At 42.1% G+C, this 21,709-nt stretch overlaps 1 protein-coding gene across 3 annotated transcripts in view; it reads right to left on the bottom strand.

The window, feature by feature from the left end:
- Positions 1–21,709, bottom strand: part of PALLD (palladin, cytoskeletal associated protein) — a 405,467-nt gene that overhangs the window by 52,556 nt on the left and 331,202 nt on the right. For all 3 annotated transcript variants that reach the window (XM_088448442.1, XM_088448443.1, XM_088448444.1), the window contains 3 exons: positions 7,079–7,771; positions 2,800–2,935; positions 2,469–2,570 (listed from right to left, as the gene is read on the bottom strand). In XM_088448442.1, the coding sequence (XP_088304568.1) occupies positions 2,469–2,570; positions 2,800–2,935; positions 7,079–7,771 (931 nt within the window). The remainder of the gene's footprint in view (positions 1–2,468; positions 2,571–2,799; positions 2,936–7,078; positions 7,772–21,709) is intronic.

The raw sequence follows: 21,709 nt of genomic DNA, 5'->3' as shown, positions 1-21,709 counted from the left end.
TAATCTGTGATCAGGCCGCTCTCTTCCCTTCAGTGTCTGGCTAGTGGGGACATGTGGTAGTCATACTGGGGGAATGGCTGCTGCTGCAGAGGAAAAGAGCAACCGGTGACCACTGTTTTTTTGTAAGTCTGGGCATTAGAGTCAAGTCTCGGCTCCCACCAATAATATGTCTGCCTCCAGTCCAGGTGACATAATTGTGCCGTTTGTGCGTTAACATTACCAGTCTGCATACATCTAAACAGTAACAGCGCTTCGCAGGAGGACAGTGATTTCCTTTCTCTTCACAGAGGGGGTGAGTGTTTGTGAATTACGTTGTAAAATGGTAAAATATCACAACAATATGATGCGAAGTTATATGATAAGTACCAATGACAATGGAGTATTCTCTATGAATAGACCCCCAACTGTCATACATGTAGGAGGAAGCGCTATGGCCTGGGACTTTTTGCTGGATCCTGATTCCATAACTGCCACAGAGTGACTGGCAGCCTGAAACAAAAAAGCTACCACAGCATTTTGCAGCACCATGTAATACTGGTTGGTCTACACCTAGTTGATCAGGTTTTCATCCTACAGCAAGATAATGACCCAAATCATTCCCATCAGTTCCTGCCCCATTGGAGCTTACAGTCTAAAGTTCCTACCAGACACACAAATCTATATATTAATAGCAGAGAACGACTTTTATGATTGATATATTTCCATGATGCCATTGTCTGAACAGGGCACATCATATACCAAATTAAAGGTCTTGGTCCCTAGATTTGCTGAAAAATATTGGTGTTGTAATTGGTTGCTTTGTTTCAGAGTTATGCAAAAACGTCCCTCCACCATTTACAATGCATCACCATTTTGCTCTGGAAAATGTGACAGTTGGTGAACTCTCCCTGTGCACCTGCTCGGTGACCTGGAACATGTGATCTGCTGGGTAGTCTGGAAACTGACAGTTATTTGCAGTCACATACATCAGCGCATCTTGCGCTGGGGTCTCAATACTGACTGCGGTGTTATTTCATCACTTCACCTCACTCTGTTTACACCAAACATGCCTAGAGTCCGGCCTCGAGGACGTGAACATGGTGGAACTCTTACAGATCAAAAATCTTCCAGTCAAGAATATTATCATCACAACCAACGTATATTAAGATCAACATACACTCCTTGCATTGGACATGACATATGCGCCAACATACTATTTTGGGTCCTATGGCCGTGCAATGTTTGAACTGTGGTGCCCTACACTTCTTGGTAGAGGAGATTTTTCAGACTGCTGTCACAATGTGGTTGTTCCACCATATTTAGCAGAAAATTTTATGATGAATACCCTCAAATTACAGACTCATTATCTCCTCAGTAACTAATATCCATAATATACTCCATAACTATGGCGGTTACCGTCAGAATTCCCTAGTAAACATGAATATACAAACTACACACAGATCGCACCCTGTTCAGAATCTATAACTTAACTCTAATTTAGTGAGACAGTAAATGCTAACCACTGTGCTCCTGTGTTGTGCAGACAGGTTAGCAAATGATAATGTTACTATATTACAAACACATTCATATGAACATTGAGGCAACACATGAAGGGCACATACACATTGGAAGTGTACGCTGCTTTACTTTCATCTGTTTGTTTTTCTGTTGGCAAACACCACTTGTATGGCTGTGTAAATAGAGATCATTGATCCATACAATGAATTAGGCATCTGTGCATTCTGCAGATCTTTGAATGCTGTACTCATCCTGTAACCGGTAGCAGTGTATAAGAAGGCGGCTGCACAATGCACTTTCAAGTTTTGAAAGACACCCAAATTGTGTTCACGAGTGGTGATTGCAGAGAGGACACATGGCCACGCTCCAAGTGTATGTGCCCTAAGGTACAGTACAGTAGTAAGAATGGCCGCAGTGAGAAACAGGCAGGCCAGGTCAGTGCTGAAGCAATATGGACAATTCCTGGAGAATACACATGCACACAGGCACAACCCAATGCTATAAATTCATGTTATGGATGAAGCATTCAGTTGTGGCACAATTGTAGTCATTGTTGGGAAAAAAACCACAGTGTCAGCACTTGCTTTCAGGGAAGACCCCTAAGGAAAGTTCACTTATTAAGTAAGTGCCTGTTCCTGACATAGCAGTTTCCGTTAATTATTACTTGGTTCGCACAATGTCCTTTGCATTGTTTGTTTCTCGATAAGTTAATTCTTAATTATCCCTATGTGTCGAAGGGCACATTCCATTTAGAATACAGGCAATAGCCGGTTCTCTGCCAAGGAATGCATAAGAGAAAATGGGTGCATCTCCTGAAGGTGAAACGTACCGAGATATAGGTAAAGAAAGGGCAGCCAGACTCCCTTAGCTACTGGCTTTTCAGAAAATGCATATCTGGGATTTAAATAAATGTGTCCCATTATAATCTTTCAAAGAGCATGCCAGGTGCATAGCAGATGGCTGACTCCTACCTGGGCATTTATATCATCTTCTGGTTCCTGCAGGTTAAACACTGTTGCTGCACTGTCAGCTCCAAGCAACCGTCGAGCCATTTTCTCCTCGTAAGTCAATTTCTATACAGGAGAGAAAAAAAATAAAGGAACCTTTCAGATACTTCTGCTATCATTACAGTCATGATGAATGGAAAATATGCGTATCCTAAGTCTTCCAGTACCAACACGTGGGAGCACTGTACCAAGGTTATATCATCATGGTTGTGGTTAAATCTGTTACAATGTGGTATTGTGTGTTATATCTGTCTGTTAAAGTCAGTGGCTAACAGAATTAGTTTTATTGCAGTACCTGTTGTCCGTTGTTTACTAGTTCCTCTTTGAAACGTAGTTTTCTCTCCAGATCTTGTATAACTGCATCCTTTGTCCCCTGTATCTCTTCATCGGATGCTATCCGGGCAGTCCGGCCAGACTTCTTTGGGAAGCCCCTGTCATAGTTAATAGGTATTATAAATGAATTTTATCATAGACACAAGGGAGATTTCATACACATTTTTATTTTAGATGCCATCTACACAATAGCATTACTGTGTTATGTGACTTACGCCTGACTCACTGGAATTGAGTATTAAAGAAAATATAAGAAAGACTAGTTCTGCCAACAAACTGTATAACTTCCTAGTATGGTTGGGGTGCCAGAATTTCATACAAAAAAATCAGGACATCCAGGAGACATGGCATTATTCATTCTGACCATAAATCCCACCACTGAATGCTTTCTTATGTATATTATGTATAGTATTTCAGTTATATCAGTTTCACTATTTTTTTTTGGATGGGGGGGGGGGTTGTAATACGAAGTTACAGATTTCCATTGGCTGAAATTGATTCTGCTGTGAGAAAACCAGAATATTTGGTAGTTACATATATGCTAAATGATGTTTAGTTACTGAATTTATTCACACTGTACTGATTGCAATTTTAAATACACGGGACCTTACATAATAGGTTGCAATTTGCTGGTCCCGACATTTCAACGACATAAACGCTAGTTTTAATATGAGAACAATCTAGATTTGCTTTGAATCTAGCGGATATCTTGTCGAAATTTTACCCAGGTCAACTGATCGCAACCTGTTACATGGGGGCCACTAGGGTAAGACAAAGATTTTTCAACAACTTTATTACAACAATCTATATTCTCCAACCCAACGTGCCAAGTTAACAGAAAAAAAAACTCTTCTTGAAATCCTGCCACAAAACTCCCAAAAATCGTCAATTTAGAAAAATTGTACCTTATTAAATATGCTCTTCAAAGTATTTTTCCATGGCATATTATCATGATTTATATTGAACAGTGTGTGAAGAGAAAACAATATTTAGCTAAATCCAATGTCCATGAGGGAACTAGTGGGAAATGATTCAGGTTACAGCTTGAAATAATTGTCTCCGAGCGATCAGATAATGATAAAACGATACATGGGCTGTGCAGAAGCTATAGGGAAGGCGCTGGCAATACACCAAAACATAACAAAAACAAATGATATCCAATATTTAGATTAGGTACAAAAGATCTCTACTTGTCACAGTAACCTAGCTAGAGATGCTGCTTATGGCTATATTACACTGCCCTTGCCATAGGCAGCTGGAATTACTGTAACCAAAACCAGATTGCACTCAATACTCATTTTAAATTCCTTGCCGGTTACATACAGATGAATAATAATGTTTCCAATTTTGTAATAATCTTTTTCCCAAAAACATCCAAAGTAAACATTTCTTATGAATCGTTATCATTAAAATTGAAGGTGGCTCTCAATAAACGTGTTATTTAAAATTAAATTAACTTTAATGGGTTTTTTTTTATGTTTTGTTCCCATAACTTTAAATGAGTGCTTTGTTTTATGGAAACTAAAAAAAATGTGTTTTCTTTTTATGATTTTACAGCTCTCTGCGTCCCTTTAGCTGAGTCCAGCCATATAAAACTGAAGTCATGAATCATACAATAAAGCACTGCGAGCTCTTGCTGTGTTAGGGCAGTTGATTGTCTCTTTGTTGTAAAGTAACTTTTTGTTGAACAAACACGCTACAGTCGGCTTTCCGACATGTGCCAATATGCTGATCATTACATCACCATGTGTAACTAGTCTTTGGTTGATTGTACTGTATGGGGCCTCACATGATCTGCTGATTCTCTCACTATATGTAAGATTGAGCTGCTATTGTGCCACAGATGTTATCATTACTAAACAACCTCGAAAATGAGTCGGCCAGCTATGCACAAGGACAGCCCAGCTAGACAGAATTGGGGAGTACAGAAGAATACAAGTATGGTGTACTAATCAATGGCTGCAAAGTGATTAGGAGAACTGTACTTATAGCACCCCTCAGCTATTTTTTGGGGGGTGTATCTTTTGCGCCAGGTATAAGCTGATGCAAGTGCCTTCTGATGATGGTGACTAGTACCAAGACCAATCATAAGGAAAGGTGCCGTCTGCACTGTAATGAAATATATATTCTGTAAATAGGTATATATACACAATTTTTCACTGCACACAATGTGCCCAATTTCAGTCCATCTCAGCATCAGGCCCATAATGCAGTGGTGTGGAGTGCTGTAGCTTCCATTCCTTTAGCAGTGGACTTCATCAACTATGCCTTCAGTAAGCCTCTAGATTACATGCATGATTTCAGAAGTAGAAAATTGTTTCAGGTAACTGTTTTTTTTTGTTTTTTTTTAATAGTTACTTATTTATGAAGCATTGGCGCACATTATGATTTATAAATGAATACAAGTTGATAACTTTACAGTTATGTTTTCCTAATTTCACTACCCGTCATGTTTCCTTAGTAATATTCAAACCGCGCACATATAGCATAGCTTTACATTAAGCTACTGTTTTGCTTTAAACATTTCTTTCCTTCTTTCCTTAATAGGTTTTTTATTTATCAATATTTCATTGCATTTATTTATGAGCATATCACCAAAAGAAGGTCATTGATGTAGGCAATACTGCACCCTGGGCCTGATTCAGAGATGTACATGAAGTACCCCCAAGTAGCACCATGACTGATATGCTGCGGCCGTTCAGGGGCAGGGAGGGGTTGTCGCCGGCCTGCGTTTTCGGGAAGGTGGGGTACTAATGCTAGGGTCTGCGTCAGAAGCACTCCCAGAAAACTGCAGAAAGTGACCAGTCTTAGTAAACTTACTGAGATGGCCGATGCTACAAACATTACGACTTATGGTCGTGATGTTGATCTGATACTGCGCCTTCGAACGCCGCACTCGGATCTGCAATGCCAGCTGGAGGTGTCTTTTACCTTCAGACACCTCCTGCAGGAATTAGCATATTTTAGCACAATAGCTGCATTCAAAGACATAGGGCCTGGTTCAGAGATGGAGGCAGTTAGCATCTCTGCACACGCCCGTTTTCAGGAGCGGAGGCCTGCCAGCCCCACAATGACCCCAAACAACGGCAGCCTGACAATCAGGCTTCGGTTCAGGGGTCACTGTGTGCAATAAAATGCAGGACCCGTTCTGCACATGCGCTCCACCATCTGAGATGTACACAAACCATCAGGTTTATGCACCTCTATGAATGAGGCCCATTCTCAGGTATACAAATAGAGAATGAGAAGGTGCTCTTGTAGCCCAGTCTCACCCTGACAGCCAATAGTGCCTGTGTAGTGGAACACATCAATTCCCTGTTCCTTATAGTCTGTGTCTGTTTCAGCCTGTAAAATGATAGTGGAACTGTGCATTCTGGGAAAGAATAAAGCTCTCTAAAACAGGGTACCCTTCTAGCAGATCTACAGCAGAGCCTTTCTTTAAGGTGACTGTGACAATAATCCTGATCCACACATAATGTCACTCTGATCAGAGATCATGAGATCTCATATGCTAGTGCAAAAAGGAAAGAGACAGAAACATATAACAATTGGATTTGCAGGCTGAGACACCTAATATAGGCTGTACAATATAAACACTCATCTTTCTAAAATGTAAATATAAAAGTTATTTAAAACTACAGGTTGAGTCTCCCATATCCAAATATTCCTAAATACGGAATATTCCGAATTACGGAATATTTTCAGTATGACTGAGAATGTGAAACCTTTGCTTTCTGATGGTTCAATGTACACAAACTTTCTTTAAAGCACAAAATCATTAAAATACAGTATACAATAACCTTCAGGCTGTGTGTATAAGGTGTATATGAAACATAACTGAATTTCATGTATGTACACAAACTTTTTTTGATGCTCAAAATTATTAAAAATATTGTATAAAATGACCTGCAGGCTGTGTGTATAAGGTGTATATAGAACATAAATGCATTCTGTGTTTAGTTTTGGGTCCTATACCCAAGATATTTCATTATGGTATGCAAATATTCCAAAATACGGAATATTCCGATATCCAAAATACCCCTGGTCCCAAGCATTTTGGATATGGGAGACTCAACCTGTATTATTATATTTTAGCAAAAACTAATGTGACATCTGTAAAATATGCTTGAAAATCTAATAAGCATTTACTATAATTATGTTTTGCACCTACAGAGCTTGTATGAAATCAGTAGAGTAAACTCTTAATATACAAAGAGAATAATAGTAGAAAATATACTTACGGGGGCATCACACCTTTTGGAAGCCCAAATTCGTTGAATGAGACCGGCGATGCCTGGGATGGTAGCATGGAACTAAGGAAGGCTGCGGGGCTGTGGCTTGAGCTAGGAGCTCTTGTTGTTGGAGAAAGAGATGGGCTGTATGACGGTACCGGTGCAGAGGCTGGGAGTGGAGGAGGAGGGGGAGGAAGAGGAAACGGGTCTTGGCTACAGTAATTTGCAGTTGGACTCATAACCGGAGGTGGAGGAGGAGGTGGAGAGGCTGATGTTGGAGACCAAAACTGTTCCCCTTCAGTGGGAAATGCCTGGGAGAAAGGAGGCACTGGAACTCTGCCAAACTGATTTTGAGGTGTTGAAGGCGACATTGGAGATGGGAGGCTGGAGGTAGAGGAACCAGATGATGGTGTGACGTAGCCTGGGGTGGTGTTCATGCTCTGTGCAGCAATAAACTGCTTAGGCCGAGCATAATTGAAGGAGCTTGCTGGCTGCATTGCAGGAGAATTGTGGGAGTTGAGAACACTCATTTGTGCTGGTGGAGGTATGAACTGACTGGCCTGGAGCTCCTGGAAGGAGGGTGGAGGAGGGAAGGAAGGCGAGGGAGGTGTACTCTGCTGAACGCTGGCTTGTTGCTTCCAGACAGCAGATTCCTTCTCGTGACGTATTTGATTTTGTAGCTGCTGCAATGTCTGAGAATCCCTAAAAGAAAAAAGAAAAACACAGAACAAAACATTATAAACAGGGAAATGGTATGCAAATGGTATGCATGGCATCTGAGCCTTGTGAAAGTGAATCTATAGAAAGAATGCTGCAGAATTATTTTCACATAGCCATCATAATTTAAAGAAACACATTGTTTAAACATATATCTCTCCTACATAAAAGAAAAAGTGATGAAAAACTCTTTTATAGTTATCGGGATGTCGTTTACATCCCGGGTGTCTCGATGTCGCTGCTGATACGGTTCTAGTGAAAGATACTCGGCAGGTTCATTTGCTAAGTATTATCTCATAGATGAGACTGATTCAACTCCAACGGGTTCGCTGCATCACAAATATTGCTGTAATATGGGGAATAACTGTAAGCCCACTTATGCCCACAAAGAAAATTTGCATATTTTCGATGCTCAAAGACAGCTTTTATGCCCGTTAGTCTTTGCAACAAATGACTGTACTATCGGCATGCTTTATGCTATGGCCCAAATGATTATAAAAAGTATAAGCTTGCAGGTCAGATGTATCATCCATAGGACTCAATTATGTTCCTATAATTATTTGGTTGCTTCCCACCATTAATTCCCAGAGACCACAGAGTTTGGCTTAACTACAGTGGGAAGAAAACAATCTACTTTATTAGTAATAAAAGCCATAACATAACATTTTTTTTAAGTATTTTAAGGCAGTTCTAGGAAATATATAAATTCCAAAAGTGTTTTACAGATGTAATGCTAATTTACATCCAGCATCCAACATAACAACCAGTGTAAGTTACAAACCAACAAAATAGGGTGACCCAACACAAAAAGCCTAATGTGATATCACACAGCAGCTAATCCGCCAGGAACACTTTGTATTTGAGTGACAGGTTGGCATTGATTTATGGGAAGTTCAGGACATACTATATAATTGATTTCCTAAAGCAGGGGTGGGGAACCTTTTTTCTGCAGAGGGCCATTCTGATATATATAACATTATTTGCGGGGCCGGTGCAGGCCACGCCCCCTCTTTGTGATGTCACACGGGGACGAGGTCACAATTGCCAGTGATTACAGCAATGCCTGGAACATCCTGAGGATGCTCCGGGGAGCTGTAAGGGCAGCGGTGTGACCGTCAGAAGCGTCCTAAGGGCACTCCAGGCGGCACTGCTGCATAGATTCTGGCTGCAGGGTGCTATTATAGGCACCCTGCTAGCCAGATGAGGCTAGCAGAAAAAAGCTCAGAGGGCCAGACCAAATGACAAATGCCTGAGGTTCCCCATCCCTGTCCTAAAGTGAGGTTTCATAGCGCACAAAGGGATGTTACCATGAGCTATAAAGGAGACACGTTCCAGATTTTGTGTGGTGCTTCAGAGCTATCACTTAGCAGGAATGCATTAATTTTATTGCTCCTTCAATTGTCTTAACAGTTCTATTTGCCCAACATCGGACCATAGAACATGGGCACACCACAGCAAGCTGCCACAACTCCAGTGCATTCATTAATATTAACTAGAAAATGAAGACAAGTCTCTACTATCACAAATTAATATATACATGAATATGGGTGGAAGTGCATAAGGATAACGTAGGACAATCAATTGAGCTGGCCCAGGTGTAAAGATGTAGTGATCTACTAAAGATGCCTTCCCCTTACATCCCAACACAAAAAGGAGAGCAAGGGGCAATGGATGCAGAAAAGTCAGCAGGTGAGAACAATGTTTCTCATCTGTCTGTGTGTGTCAGACCAATGAGGCACAATTTTGAAAATAAAAATGACGTAAAACATTCGCATATTTGAACTGTGCTATGCGGCTGAAAATGCGTCTAAATGGATGTAACAAAAATTATTACATATTGTTTTTCAAATAAAAAAAAAAAGTCTACGAAAGTATTTTCTAGTTAAATACCTCTGAATGGTCTTAAAGTCTGGCAGCGTGATAGTGATAGCATGGCTCCCTTACAACATAAACCAGCTCCAGGCTGGGTGATAACATTACTGAAGATGTGCTCCAATAATCAATCAGGACCAGGTTAACTCCCTGGAAACTGTTCTCAAAATGATAGAAGAATTATTGATAAATAGTACACAGGGAGCCGTGGAATGATACAATGCAGTCTCTGCTGCACTAGATAAAAAGGCCACAATATTTTATCTGTCTAGAAATCAGTCTAAGGGACCTATTTATTAAACTTTTTTCCTCCAAAATAATTCACAATTCGGTAATGGAGGTATTTAACACAAACGATATCTCCTGTGCAGTGTCATCTTATTAGGGGAGGGGGCAAAGTCAGAGAAGGCCCAGGTGGGCGCATGCGCATGGTAGACTCTATAAAGCTGTGATTTCTCTATTCTGCATGTCTCTGGAAAATTAGACTGGTTCCATTTTCCTGGAGGTTTCTTCCGAGATGGCGGCAGCAGCTGCAGCACAGGGAAATTATACTGAATGGATGCCGGTATTGTGTGGGCCCCCTGCATCTATTTTAGATACGTCACTGCTTCTGTGTTAAACCCTAGTACTTCTGAAATCCGCTCTCCACATAGTCCTGTATAGGAATGGAGGGCGCTCTGATAAGCTTAAAGCTGGGTACACAGTACATACTAGATGATATGTCGTCCAATCCCGCGGGTCGGAGCAACATAATGGGTACGTCTAGTATGTACCCATGATATGCGCGCTCCCGCGGGTCACTAGCGTCATCCCCTGTCGGCCCTGGTTCCCCAAGTATTGTGCTTTATCAGAATGTACAGTATTATCCATGCATCCATATCTTACTGTACTGTACTGGGTAAATTACCCTTATTGTTATAATATAAGAAGACCTTATGCAGTAGGCCTGCGTTGTGTTATTGATATAATGTTGGCTTTGCACACCCAGGCTTTTCCTGTCTAAATGTAATGTGTACGAATGCGGGGTACACACCTCGCCGATCTATCTAATGATTGGTAAGTGCATATAGTATACTGTACACTTACCAATTGTTCAAATGATATACAGAGAAGTGCCAAAAATCATGGGATAGCAGAATGTAAAGGTAATGGTAGGTGGCGTCACAGTACTGTGACATCTGAGAAATGTCTAGACCTGCAAAAGTTGTAATCTGACATCTCGTGAGTAAGTTTGAAATCCAGCCAGGCTGCTCATAAAAAGGTGACATGAATTATTAGAGTTCGAATGGGGCATGATAGTGGGTGCCCAACAAATAGGACATTCCATTTCTGAAGTTGTGCGGACATTCAACATTTCTCAATATACGGTGTCACATGCATGTCGGGAATACCTCATGGAAGGCGTTACCACCCACTGTAGACAGCACAGTGACAAACCATGGGTGCTTAATTATCGTGACCAGCTGCGTCTGGCCAGAATTGTCTCTGGTAACAGACAAGCGACACTGGCTCAAATCACATCCACATTCAATGCAGAAGGACCCAGATGCATATCCAGCAGGTCACCAGAGTGCCCCTGTTAACACTATCACAGCGGACACAGCACCTCACCTAGGCTCGTGCCATCACTAATTGGACCCTGGAGAACAGGCTAAATGTGCCATGGCCCAATGAGTTACATTTACAGTTATTTCCGGCTGTTGGTAGGGTTTGGGTGTGGCGCAGACCCCATGAGGCCATGGATCCCAGTTGTCAATAAGGCCCCATACAGGTTGGTGGTGTTTCCATAATGGTGTGGGGTGTGTTCATGTTGCATGGGTTCAGTCCGTTGATCCACCTAAGCACGTCATTGAAAGGTAACAGCTATGTTGGATTGCTTGATGACCATTTGAAGCCCTTCATGGACTTCATTGGAATATTCCAGCAGGAAAATGCAGTGTCATCGGTCCCAAGTTGCCCAGAATTGGTTCGAGGACCATTCTGTGACCACCATGTTCACCTGACAAGAACCCAATCGAGAATTTTTGGGACGTGGTGGAGAGGTCCATTCGCACCCATGATCCTGAACCTACAAATATCAGGGAGCATGGGTCAACAGCATGGGTCAACATCCAGACAGCATGGGTCAACATCTCTCTAGAGATCTTCCGTCCACTTGTGAAATCAATGCCACGTCAAGTTGCTGCACTAGAGGGGGGTCCTACACGATACTAGGCATCCATCCCATGACTTTTGGCACTTTAACTTATCTGCCAGCAGAGCTATTTGAATATGACTACCCACTGGTAACATCACATACAATTACTTCTGCTGCAGACATATCAGGCTGTAGAAGTATTGTCATCAGCTGTGCTGCAGAGCCAATCAGACATGTCTGTAAACAGCGTTTTTCACAGACATATCGGATGTTCACACCCACTGATACACTACAGATGTATTGCCCATTCAATGGAACGGGCAATATATCTGTCAGTGTACACCAGACCACAGTATAAACATTGTATTACATCTCATAACAGGGATAACTGAACCATATGGAAAACATTCCCATAGAATACATACGTTTTCATGGTAATGTTTGCAGTAAGGACACATTCTGTATGCTAGGGTTGGGTATGGGATCCCATTGGTCAGAATAGCGACAGTGGCACCCCAACAGTCAGAATCCCGACATCTGAAGGTAAGTATGCTAACCCTAACCCCCCCTGCTCTCTAACCCTCTCCACCTGTACCTTAACCCTCCCCCACAGCCTAACGCCCCCCCCCTGCCCCCCTCTCCCCCGCAGCCTAACGCTAACCCTCTCCCTGGTGCATAACCTTGAACTCTAATCTTAATACTTACCATCAGGATGATGCCGGCAGTCAGGATACTGGCATCAGGATTCCAACTGCACCGGTATTCTGAGCGCCGGCATCCCGACCGGCGGGATGGTAACTACATTCCATATGCAATGGTCCATCCGCTCACCCTATGTTAGCATAAACATCTTCTCAATACATAGACCCATAAAAAAAAACATACGTGTACAGCCCCTTAGTACAATAACAATATTTTTTTAATTTCTCTAATTCTAAACAAGTTTGCATAAGGCTATGTTATGCAATGCCAGGATTTCATAATGCTATAATGATAAAGACTTAGTTATGCAATGGGCCCCCAAGACTTTTTAACTCAGCCTGGCTGTATAATAACTAGCTCATTATAATCCCAATACCGTTCTAAGCAATACCATAATTCAAACCATATTTTTGAAGCAGGTACAGATAAGCATATGTGAATAGAGTCCTTTTAAAAAGCCAATCCAGAACTTGCCATCCGTCAATGATTTACAGAGTTCCAAGAAGAGTACCCGCTGGTCATATCTGTTGATTCTGGTCTCCAGTTAGGCCAATGCTTTTCGAACAACAATATCCACAGTAAATTGGCAGATGCTGTCATGTTTACTGTAGTAAAAAGTAATAAAAGCCCTGTGTTGCCAGCTCTCACTTTAATGAGCATGTACAAACATCTCTTGAAGATGAGAAGCTAGTAAAGCACAGCAATGCCTAAAAAGGTAGTCTTCCTTGTAACTCGCTTTTCTGACAGCTCATGGTTTTATCACTAGACGAACAAGCAACTGAACTGAGGCCAGTTTTCCTTTTTTGTTACTTTATCTATCCAAAGGAAATTATGTTAAGTCTGTTTAAAAGGAATCAGCTGTTCAATTGTGAGATGACAGAAATGACTCAGAACTACTCTGTAGCTGATAGTGACAATTCATCAACACATATGCATTACACCATACAGTATGTCATCCAGACACTGAAATGCTGCATTATACTGTAGAATAAGCAACATGCGGTCAATGCAGAACTAGCAAAATAAACATAGAAGGAAGCCAGAAAGAAAAGAAACATATTCGGTTACAGGGGGTATATACAGTACACACCAGAATGTGGATAACCCTCTAAGCTGGGAACACACCTTACGATATATTATCCAATATATATTTTGTCCCAATGTGGATTGGAACGATATACAGATGTGTCCTCTTGCATCTTCACCGCTTTCGCGGCACATCGCTCCACGCATGGCGCTAGATGCGTACCCGCTGTGTGCACACCCGTGACCCCATAAGATTGCATGGCGTTTGCACCCGCGACTACATAGGATTGGAAGGCGTAGCATAGTGCACGCGTCTGCGTCTAATCGCATGGTGCGATGCATGTGCACATTTGTATCACGATCGGCAAAGATGCAAGAGGACACATTTCGACATCGACATGCACGACCAATGGAACGATTCAATTAATGACATGGTGTAGTTACATGCTGCAACCAATTATATATTGCTCCGTTGTACCGTAGATTGTGCAGTGGGTATGGCGCACAATGTATCATTACATCGCTCACCACATCGCAAGGCTGCATCGCAAGGCTGCACCGTACCCAGTTTTAAACCTATCTGCAATAATAAATTGAAGGCCAGTGGCAGACGCAGGATTTTGAAAGGGGGGTTTCCAAATAATTGGTTACAGAACCAATGACAAAAAAGTCTAACCAGAATAAGCCTGCAGCATACACTTTATTGTGTACTTCAAGTGTATTAATATAAATAACAATAAATAATAAACAACAAGGCATCTGGGCATAAAACTTGCTTATGCACAATGTGTAACAGTATGTACAAACAAAATGTAAACTACCAGTTCAGTTTACACCACATAGTAGTCCCTTATTCATGTTATGACACACAGTAGTGTCCCTTTTACACATTCCCCACATTAGAGCCCCTTATACACAATGCCCACAATAGTAGTGCCCCCTATACAACGGACACAGTAGTAGTGCCCCTTTCACAATGCCCACAGCAGTAGTGCCACTTATACAATGCCCACAGCAGTGGTGTCCCTTACACAATGCCCCCTATGCAGTGCCCCCAGTAATGGTGACCCTTATGCAGTGCCCACAGTAGAGATGCCCCTTATGCAATGCCCCCAGTAGTAATGCACCCATTAGTAGTGCCCCCATTAGTATTGCCCCCATTAGTAGTGGCCCCAATGGTAATGTCCCCATTAGTAATTAACCCAGTTGTAGTTCCCCCAGTAGTAATACTTCCTGTAGTAGTGCCCCCAGTGGTAATGCCCCCTATAGTAGTGCCCCCAGTAGTAATGCCCCCAGTGGTAATGCCCCCTATAGTAGTGCCCCCAGTAGTAATGCCCCCAGTGGTAGTGCCTCTAAAAAAAAATACAATTAAAAATACATACACAATACTTACCTTAAGACCTGCTCCTGCATCCGCTGCCGTCCGGTCCGACTGCTCCTCGGATCTATGGGAGAGACGTCATGACATTTCTTCCATAGTGCTCACTGCGGGAGCTGGAAGCCAGAGCTCTGGTGTGAGCTCCAGCGTCCATCTGTAGGTAAGGGGCTGGGCACCCGCTGGTAACAAAATCCCAGCTGGCGCCTGGCAAATGTAACCTCCCTGCAGTGGCTGTAGAGAGGGTGCGGGTAGATGGAGCAATGGTCGGGGGAGGTTCTAGGTACTCGGAAACCCCCCCTGCGTGCGTGTATGAAGGCTATGCTAAAACAAGTAACTTGGTCTCAGTGTTTGTGTATGCAGCATGTGTTTTTTTATAATTGTTTACAAATTATGTTTCAAAGACATGTGACTTGTTAGTGCTAATAGTAAATGCAAAGGGCACATTACCATATTTGTGCACAATATAATGTAATGAAGTGTCATATATGCAAAAGAAAGTAGTATCAGTAATTGTTATTAATAAAATAAAAAAAGTTACATTTACCATTTAAATGTGATGAAACACAAACACCGCCACATCAGGCATTTAACGCTATGAGGTCAATCCAATTAGGTGCAAATTGCGAATAGTGAGTTTGTTTCTTGAAACTCGCAGACTTCACACGAATGTGCGCTCCCGAGAACTCTCCAATCCAATAAAAAATGCTTATTCGCGACACTCGGTTTACAAATTGACTGCCAAATGAGATGTGAGAGAAATGCATGAAAAAGTGGGGAGACCATCCTGGACCCCATAAATTTGATAATTTCTTTACCAGGACCATATAGAAGGCTGTTTGTGGGCATTAGGAAGGTACTGTAGGTTTTTAAATAGTGTCAAATGGCTGATTTGTGCTTTATTTATATGCAAAAAAAAATTAAAAGCAAACTTTTTTCGTTTAATCTCAAACAAATTAAACGAAAAAATGCAAAAAAAAGGTGCAAAAAAAGTTTTTTTGTTTTTTTGGGGGGGTTACTTTGAGGGCATCTTGAAAAACTGTAACAAAAATAAAATAAAATTATTTTTCAATTAAAAAAAATATTGTAATTAAATTTGGGGTGCCTAAACTAACAAAAAGTTTATGTTGGGGTAATTTGAGGACAATTTGTTTTTACCCAAAAAACACATGTAATTATTGGATTAATGAAGCTAATTGGAAACTTTAAATTGCCTAAATAGTCATTAGGGGGGGTGTCCAAGGGGTTCAGCACAGTGGGCCTGATTCAGCTCTCTCGCTGCCAAAAGGGGCCGGGTATGCAAATCCCGCGATCGCACTGTCTGGCTTAAGGACGCCCTCTATGTCTTAGAGAGCGACGGCAGTGAGCGTACGCAGGAGTATAAAGCCACCCACCCTTCTCTCTTAGCACACGTCATCTCCAGAAAGTGTGTGATTAATCGGGAACGTCGAGACCCATCGGAGCTGCACACAGCACTTGAGGTAGCCCCTACCCCACTGCAAGCACTGCGATCAGTTCAGGCTAGAATACAGCCAAGTGACGTGTTCAATGACGCTACTTTGCTAATTATGCACACCCATTAAACTCCGTTTTGAGACCCAGACACGTCTGCGTTTGCACATTCACTCCCCTGTTCACAAGCACCTTCCCCTGTCACCACCCACAAACGGTGCAATCTGTCACTCAAAGTAGCGTCCAGTCTGTGTACTACGAGTACAATTCCCGGCCACAGTGACTGGTTTGCGCATGCATATGTTGATGCATATGCATGCGCAGATGTGCGATAATCGCCCATAGCGTGCGTTCACAGCTTAGCGACCGGGTCTGAACCAGGCCCTGTGTCCCGACATTTTAACCTTAAAATAAAAATTTTCCTTTCCATCTCTCACCCTCAGGGAGTTGTGAATGGAAAAATGCGAATTCACTCTGGTTCAGTGCAAGTTACTAACTGGATTGCAAAATGAATTCGCTGTGCGTATTCGAAGAAAAAATAGTAACTCGCAGCTCGCAATTCGCACCTAATTGTATAGACCCCTATAAATCCAATTGGGAATCATCTTTCATGCAGTAATCCAAATGTAAATGACGAATTACTAATCCAAATAGACGACCATACAATTCAGCTGCAATTCTAATGAATGAAGTACTATTAAATAGAGGCGGTAATATGCAAGCAGCAAATCAGAGGCGGCTAGCTAGCGCTGCTATACCTAGATAAGATATGCATCATAAGAAGCATATTTGGGAATGCGTCACACCTCCAGGGGTTGTGCTACACTTGGTACACATGACCTCAATGTGCTCAACTTGCACTTGGCCGACCACGTTCTTCCTCACCAAGCGCAAGGGCCCTCATGTCCAAGAAATGCAGATATTTATGCAACAAAATTCATTACACGCAGCTCTGAATAAGGCCCTCTGTAACTGTAAAAGTAGCAATGGAAATATACTTATGTCTACAAGTAAATCAATCTAATGCGAGAATGCTGATGATTTTATACTTGAAGTAGGCTCTCCATTGCAATTCCTACGATGCTTCACCCACCACTGTAGATCACCAATTAGATGTTTTTCAACACGGCACAATATGTCCCAAAACACATAACAACGTAACAAGTCCTTTACTACTTCATACTACAATTTGACAAAGGTCTTCAACATGTATGAATTGAAAAGACTGCAAAACTATGCACATGATTCATTACGGATCGCTACTGAGATCGCAGCTGCGATTACACACGCAGTTCTGCTGCGAAAATATGCTGTTTGCAACTGCTCAGCCAGCATAGAGACGCCCACTACCGCTTTCTCACATCCGTAAGACCTCGCAGTCCTGCGTATACGCCGGTTACATTTAGTAACAACGGATCCTCACGCAGGATTATAGCAGGTCTGACCTGTCTCAGAAATTGCTAGTCTTGTCACATGCAGAGAGTACTCAGGCTGTGAATGCCGTCACAGTGGCTAATATATGCATGCCCAGGAAATGGCGTTCATACGGACAGGCACACCTGCGTTTCTCCGACCACTCCCTTGTCACCATCCCCAAACGCTGACATCCCATCCCTCACTTCGCCGATGGCTTTCTGTCTACGCGCGTGATCGCAGTGCTACCGCAATCCTGGCCTGTGAACAAGCACTGCGGAGCATATGCACCATTGGCCGACCTGCATACGCTGTTGCCATTGTAATGTTAACTTTGTAAGGCGCTGTGGAACATTTGTGGCGCCATATAAATAAATGCTAATAATAATAATAATGTGTGATATCTCAGTGAGGACAAGGATCCTGTATTCTTATATAGCTGTATAACAGAGAAATGGTTTAGTGTCCCACACACAACAGCAGGGTTTATCTCACTGAACACAGTTCCTGCAACACAATAATGAGTCGTCTGGGGCAAAACCACACAACAGGAAGGGATCTGCAAGGGCTGCTGAAAATGGCTACAATTAATTCCCATTGCTGGGAAGTTTTCCTATTTGTATCAGCATTTTATTTTCAATTTAACTTTCCAGATGTGGAGAGGCTTGGGGTTGATTTATCACTCTGAGATCCAATGTTATTACACCATATTTTCCTTTTATAAAATATATTTTTTTATATATTCAGTAACAAGGCTCAGGGGCTTAGGACCTGCTGTTGAATAGCATAGTTTTTCTTTTTATATATGAGGAAAAGGCTTCTGTATGTAACATATTTTATGTTAAAGCAATAATAGTTCTAAAAGAAATAAAGACCTTTAGTTCCATACAGGCTATATCTAAATTATTGCTTAGACCAGTGGTTCCCAAACTTTTTTGAATTGCGGCGCTCTAGTGCATCAGAATTGTTTTCACGGCACCCCTAAGCCAAACGTTTGTTATTGAGAAACGCAGAATAAATTGTAGTGAAGCAGTAAAGTGAAGTAAATTGTGCTGACCTGTCATCCTTATGTTTGGTTATATAGTGGTGGACAGGTTTGTGCTTCTGTTTGTGCACATATTTACATTACACTGACCATAAAGAATTTGATTTGGTGCTGGACCACCAACCTGAGGCTCCCCTGCAAGTGTCCCGAGGCACCCCAGTGTGCCGCGGCGCACAGTTTGGGAACCACTGGCTTAGACAGCAATGATGAATGTTGAAGTTGATTCTGATAGTATAAATGGATTGGATTATGAAAATAAGTCATTGTATGGGCCAAATTATTCAATTTTAATGTACCCTTCCATCACCCTTATATATAGGGCCTGATTCAGAGATGTACGTAATGCCAATATTTTCGCAGATCGAGCAATTGTTTGCCATTGCGCATATGTATAAGCCGCACTGCGGGTCTGGGGAATGACGATGTGGTTGTGTCATCGTAACCCTGCCCCCGCTATGCAATGCCGAGATTACCGGTATTGTGGAGAAGGGACGGAGCAATGATGGCACAATTGAATGCAAATTGAATGCATGTGTCGTCCACTTCACTGGGGAAGTGGGTGGCCCCCGGCCAGGTGGTCCTTAACCCGGGAGACTTGTCCACCTTTACGGGTCACCAGGAGTGCCACTCAATTTGATGTGAGCCTCCCGGCCGATCCAGAGGGGGTGGGCAAGTATGGCCTATCTTGACCACATTATGCATTATACATGTAATAACCTGGTAAGAACCTTGTACTGACCAGCCAGTATCTAAAACACAATGAGAACTGCATTAGGTCTAGTAAAGGCAAAATACATGCCATTGTAAAGAATTTTTAAATACCTAAACACTTACCACTGGGATGACTTAAATGTAGGTTAGTGAATAAATGCAGAGCTACAAAGCCATTCCAATCACTAGCAGGAACTGTGTTCATTATGTTAAAGCCTGCAGCCAACAAGAGGAGGGGACAGGGGTGTGTTTTGACCATCCACTGTGATTGGCAGGAGGGCGAATCATGGTGTAGCTTCTATACAGTAGATGCAAACCAGCCACTCATGTTCATCAGTGGTCCTGCTCCACCAGGTAACTGTCCCTCTAATAGAGTAACAATATATAATTTGAGTGCACAGGCTAGAACCTGACCTTTAGAGGAGAGGGTGATCCCACAAACATCGGGGCCCAACGGGGATATCCCCTGTACCCTTGTGGGCCAGTCCGACCCTACCTTGCCCTATATCAGAGGAAGTGCCTCTGCCATAACTAGCAAGATCTTTCCTTTCTTATGGCAGCAGGAGATGACTGACAAGTCCCTTCTTCCAGAGCTGTAACTACACATTATAATGCCTGAGGCAAGATGGAAAACTGACACCCCTTAGCCCTGGACTGTGACTAAATTAACTTAAAATATTCAATTCTCCACGGCCATCCTTCAGTTTTGTGCTATGAACGGTTGACCCTTTTGCACCACCCTAATACATCACATACAATTACGTTTCCAAAATGCTGTATACTGAAAATTCAGCCCTATATACAACAAACACAACTCATTTGTTCAGCATATACTGCCCACCATTCAGCATATTGTATACTGCCCAGAATGCCAATATGTAAAGATTAATATTCAGTGATTACTCATCCTCTCCCTCTTTGGTGCTACAGTGCCATTACAGAAATTGAGATCATACCTCCCTATATTTCTGATCGTGAATCTGGACAGGGGTCATGCCAATGTTATGATTGTTGATAAAAAATTTGATAATGGGTGTGCAATAAATATAGGCGGTGCAGCAAGAGGTAGAAATACCATAGAATAGACACCCACTATTCAGAGAAGCATGCAAATACAATGGATGTAGATCACCTTCTAGCGCTCATCTAGTCACAAGTGCACATTAGTGATATAACAATGAAAACAATAATCACCATAAATAGACTCCACTTGATAATGGATCTTGCAGTCTTTAATAACTTTTATGGAAGTTAACTCTCTTATCCTCCAATGAGTTGTACGCTGACCACAGCAACCAAAATGCAGGAGGAAAGGAAAACGAACATAGTATAGATCAAACTAAAACATATACATTTTAATGATGAAATACACTCACAAAGTGTAGAGAAAATCAGGCATTAAGAATCCATTCAAAATGGCACAGCAGCAGCACTGGGACAGGCTCTCTCCTGGTAGTCCTCTAGATGGTAGAAAGGAAAGCAAAACCTAACCATCTGACGAAGGACTATTAGGTCTGAAACGCGTTAAGTGTGGGCTCTGACGACTTTTATTGTTCCTGATCAGTGGAGCACTTGTTGAACTTGCTCAATCCTGTGGCATATCACTGCATCCGGAGCTGGTGGTTTTGCTTTCCTTTCTACCATCTAGAGGACTACCAGGAGAGAGCCTGTCCCAATGCTGCTGCTGTGCCATTTTGAATGGATTCTTAATGCCTGATTTTCTCTACACTTTGTGAGTGTATTTCGTCATTAAAATGTATATGTTTTAGTTTGATCTATACTATGTTCGTTTTTCTTTCCTCCTGTATTTTGGTTGCTGTGGTCAGCGTACAACTCATTGGAGGATAAGAGAGTTAACTTCCATAAAAGTTATTAAAGATTGCAAGATCCATTCTCAAGTGGAGTCTATTTATGGTGATTATTGTTTTCATTGTTATATCACTAATGTGCACTTGTGACTAGGTGAGCGCTAGAAGGTGATCTACATCCAATGTTATGATTGTAGCATGTTCACACGCACTGGGGCATGTATATGTCATGTTGTGGGCATGACCATGATCATAAAGTTGCCCCATCCTCGTCACTGGGCAAGCATTCCTTGCCCCTTTCGCTGTGTATGTGCATTTCTGCAGAGTAAGCCTGTAGATCAGGGGTGGGCAATAAGCAGCTCTCCAGCTGTTGTTGAACTAC

The sequence above is a fragment of the Taudactylus pleione genome, unplaced genomic scaffold (assembly GCF_031769625.1).
Source record: "Taudactylus pleione unplaced genomic scaffold, aTauple2 ptg000021l, whole genome shotgun sequence".
NCBI lineage: Eukaryota > Metazoa > Chordata > Amphibia > Anura > Myobatrachidae > Taudactylus > Taudactylus pleione.
The sequence above is the reverse complement of the archived record's forward strand: the minus strand, read 5'-3'. Positions and strand labels throughout refer to the sequence as shown.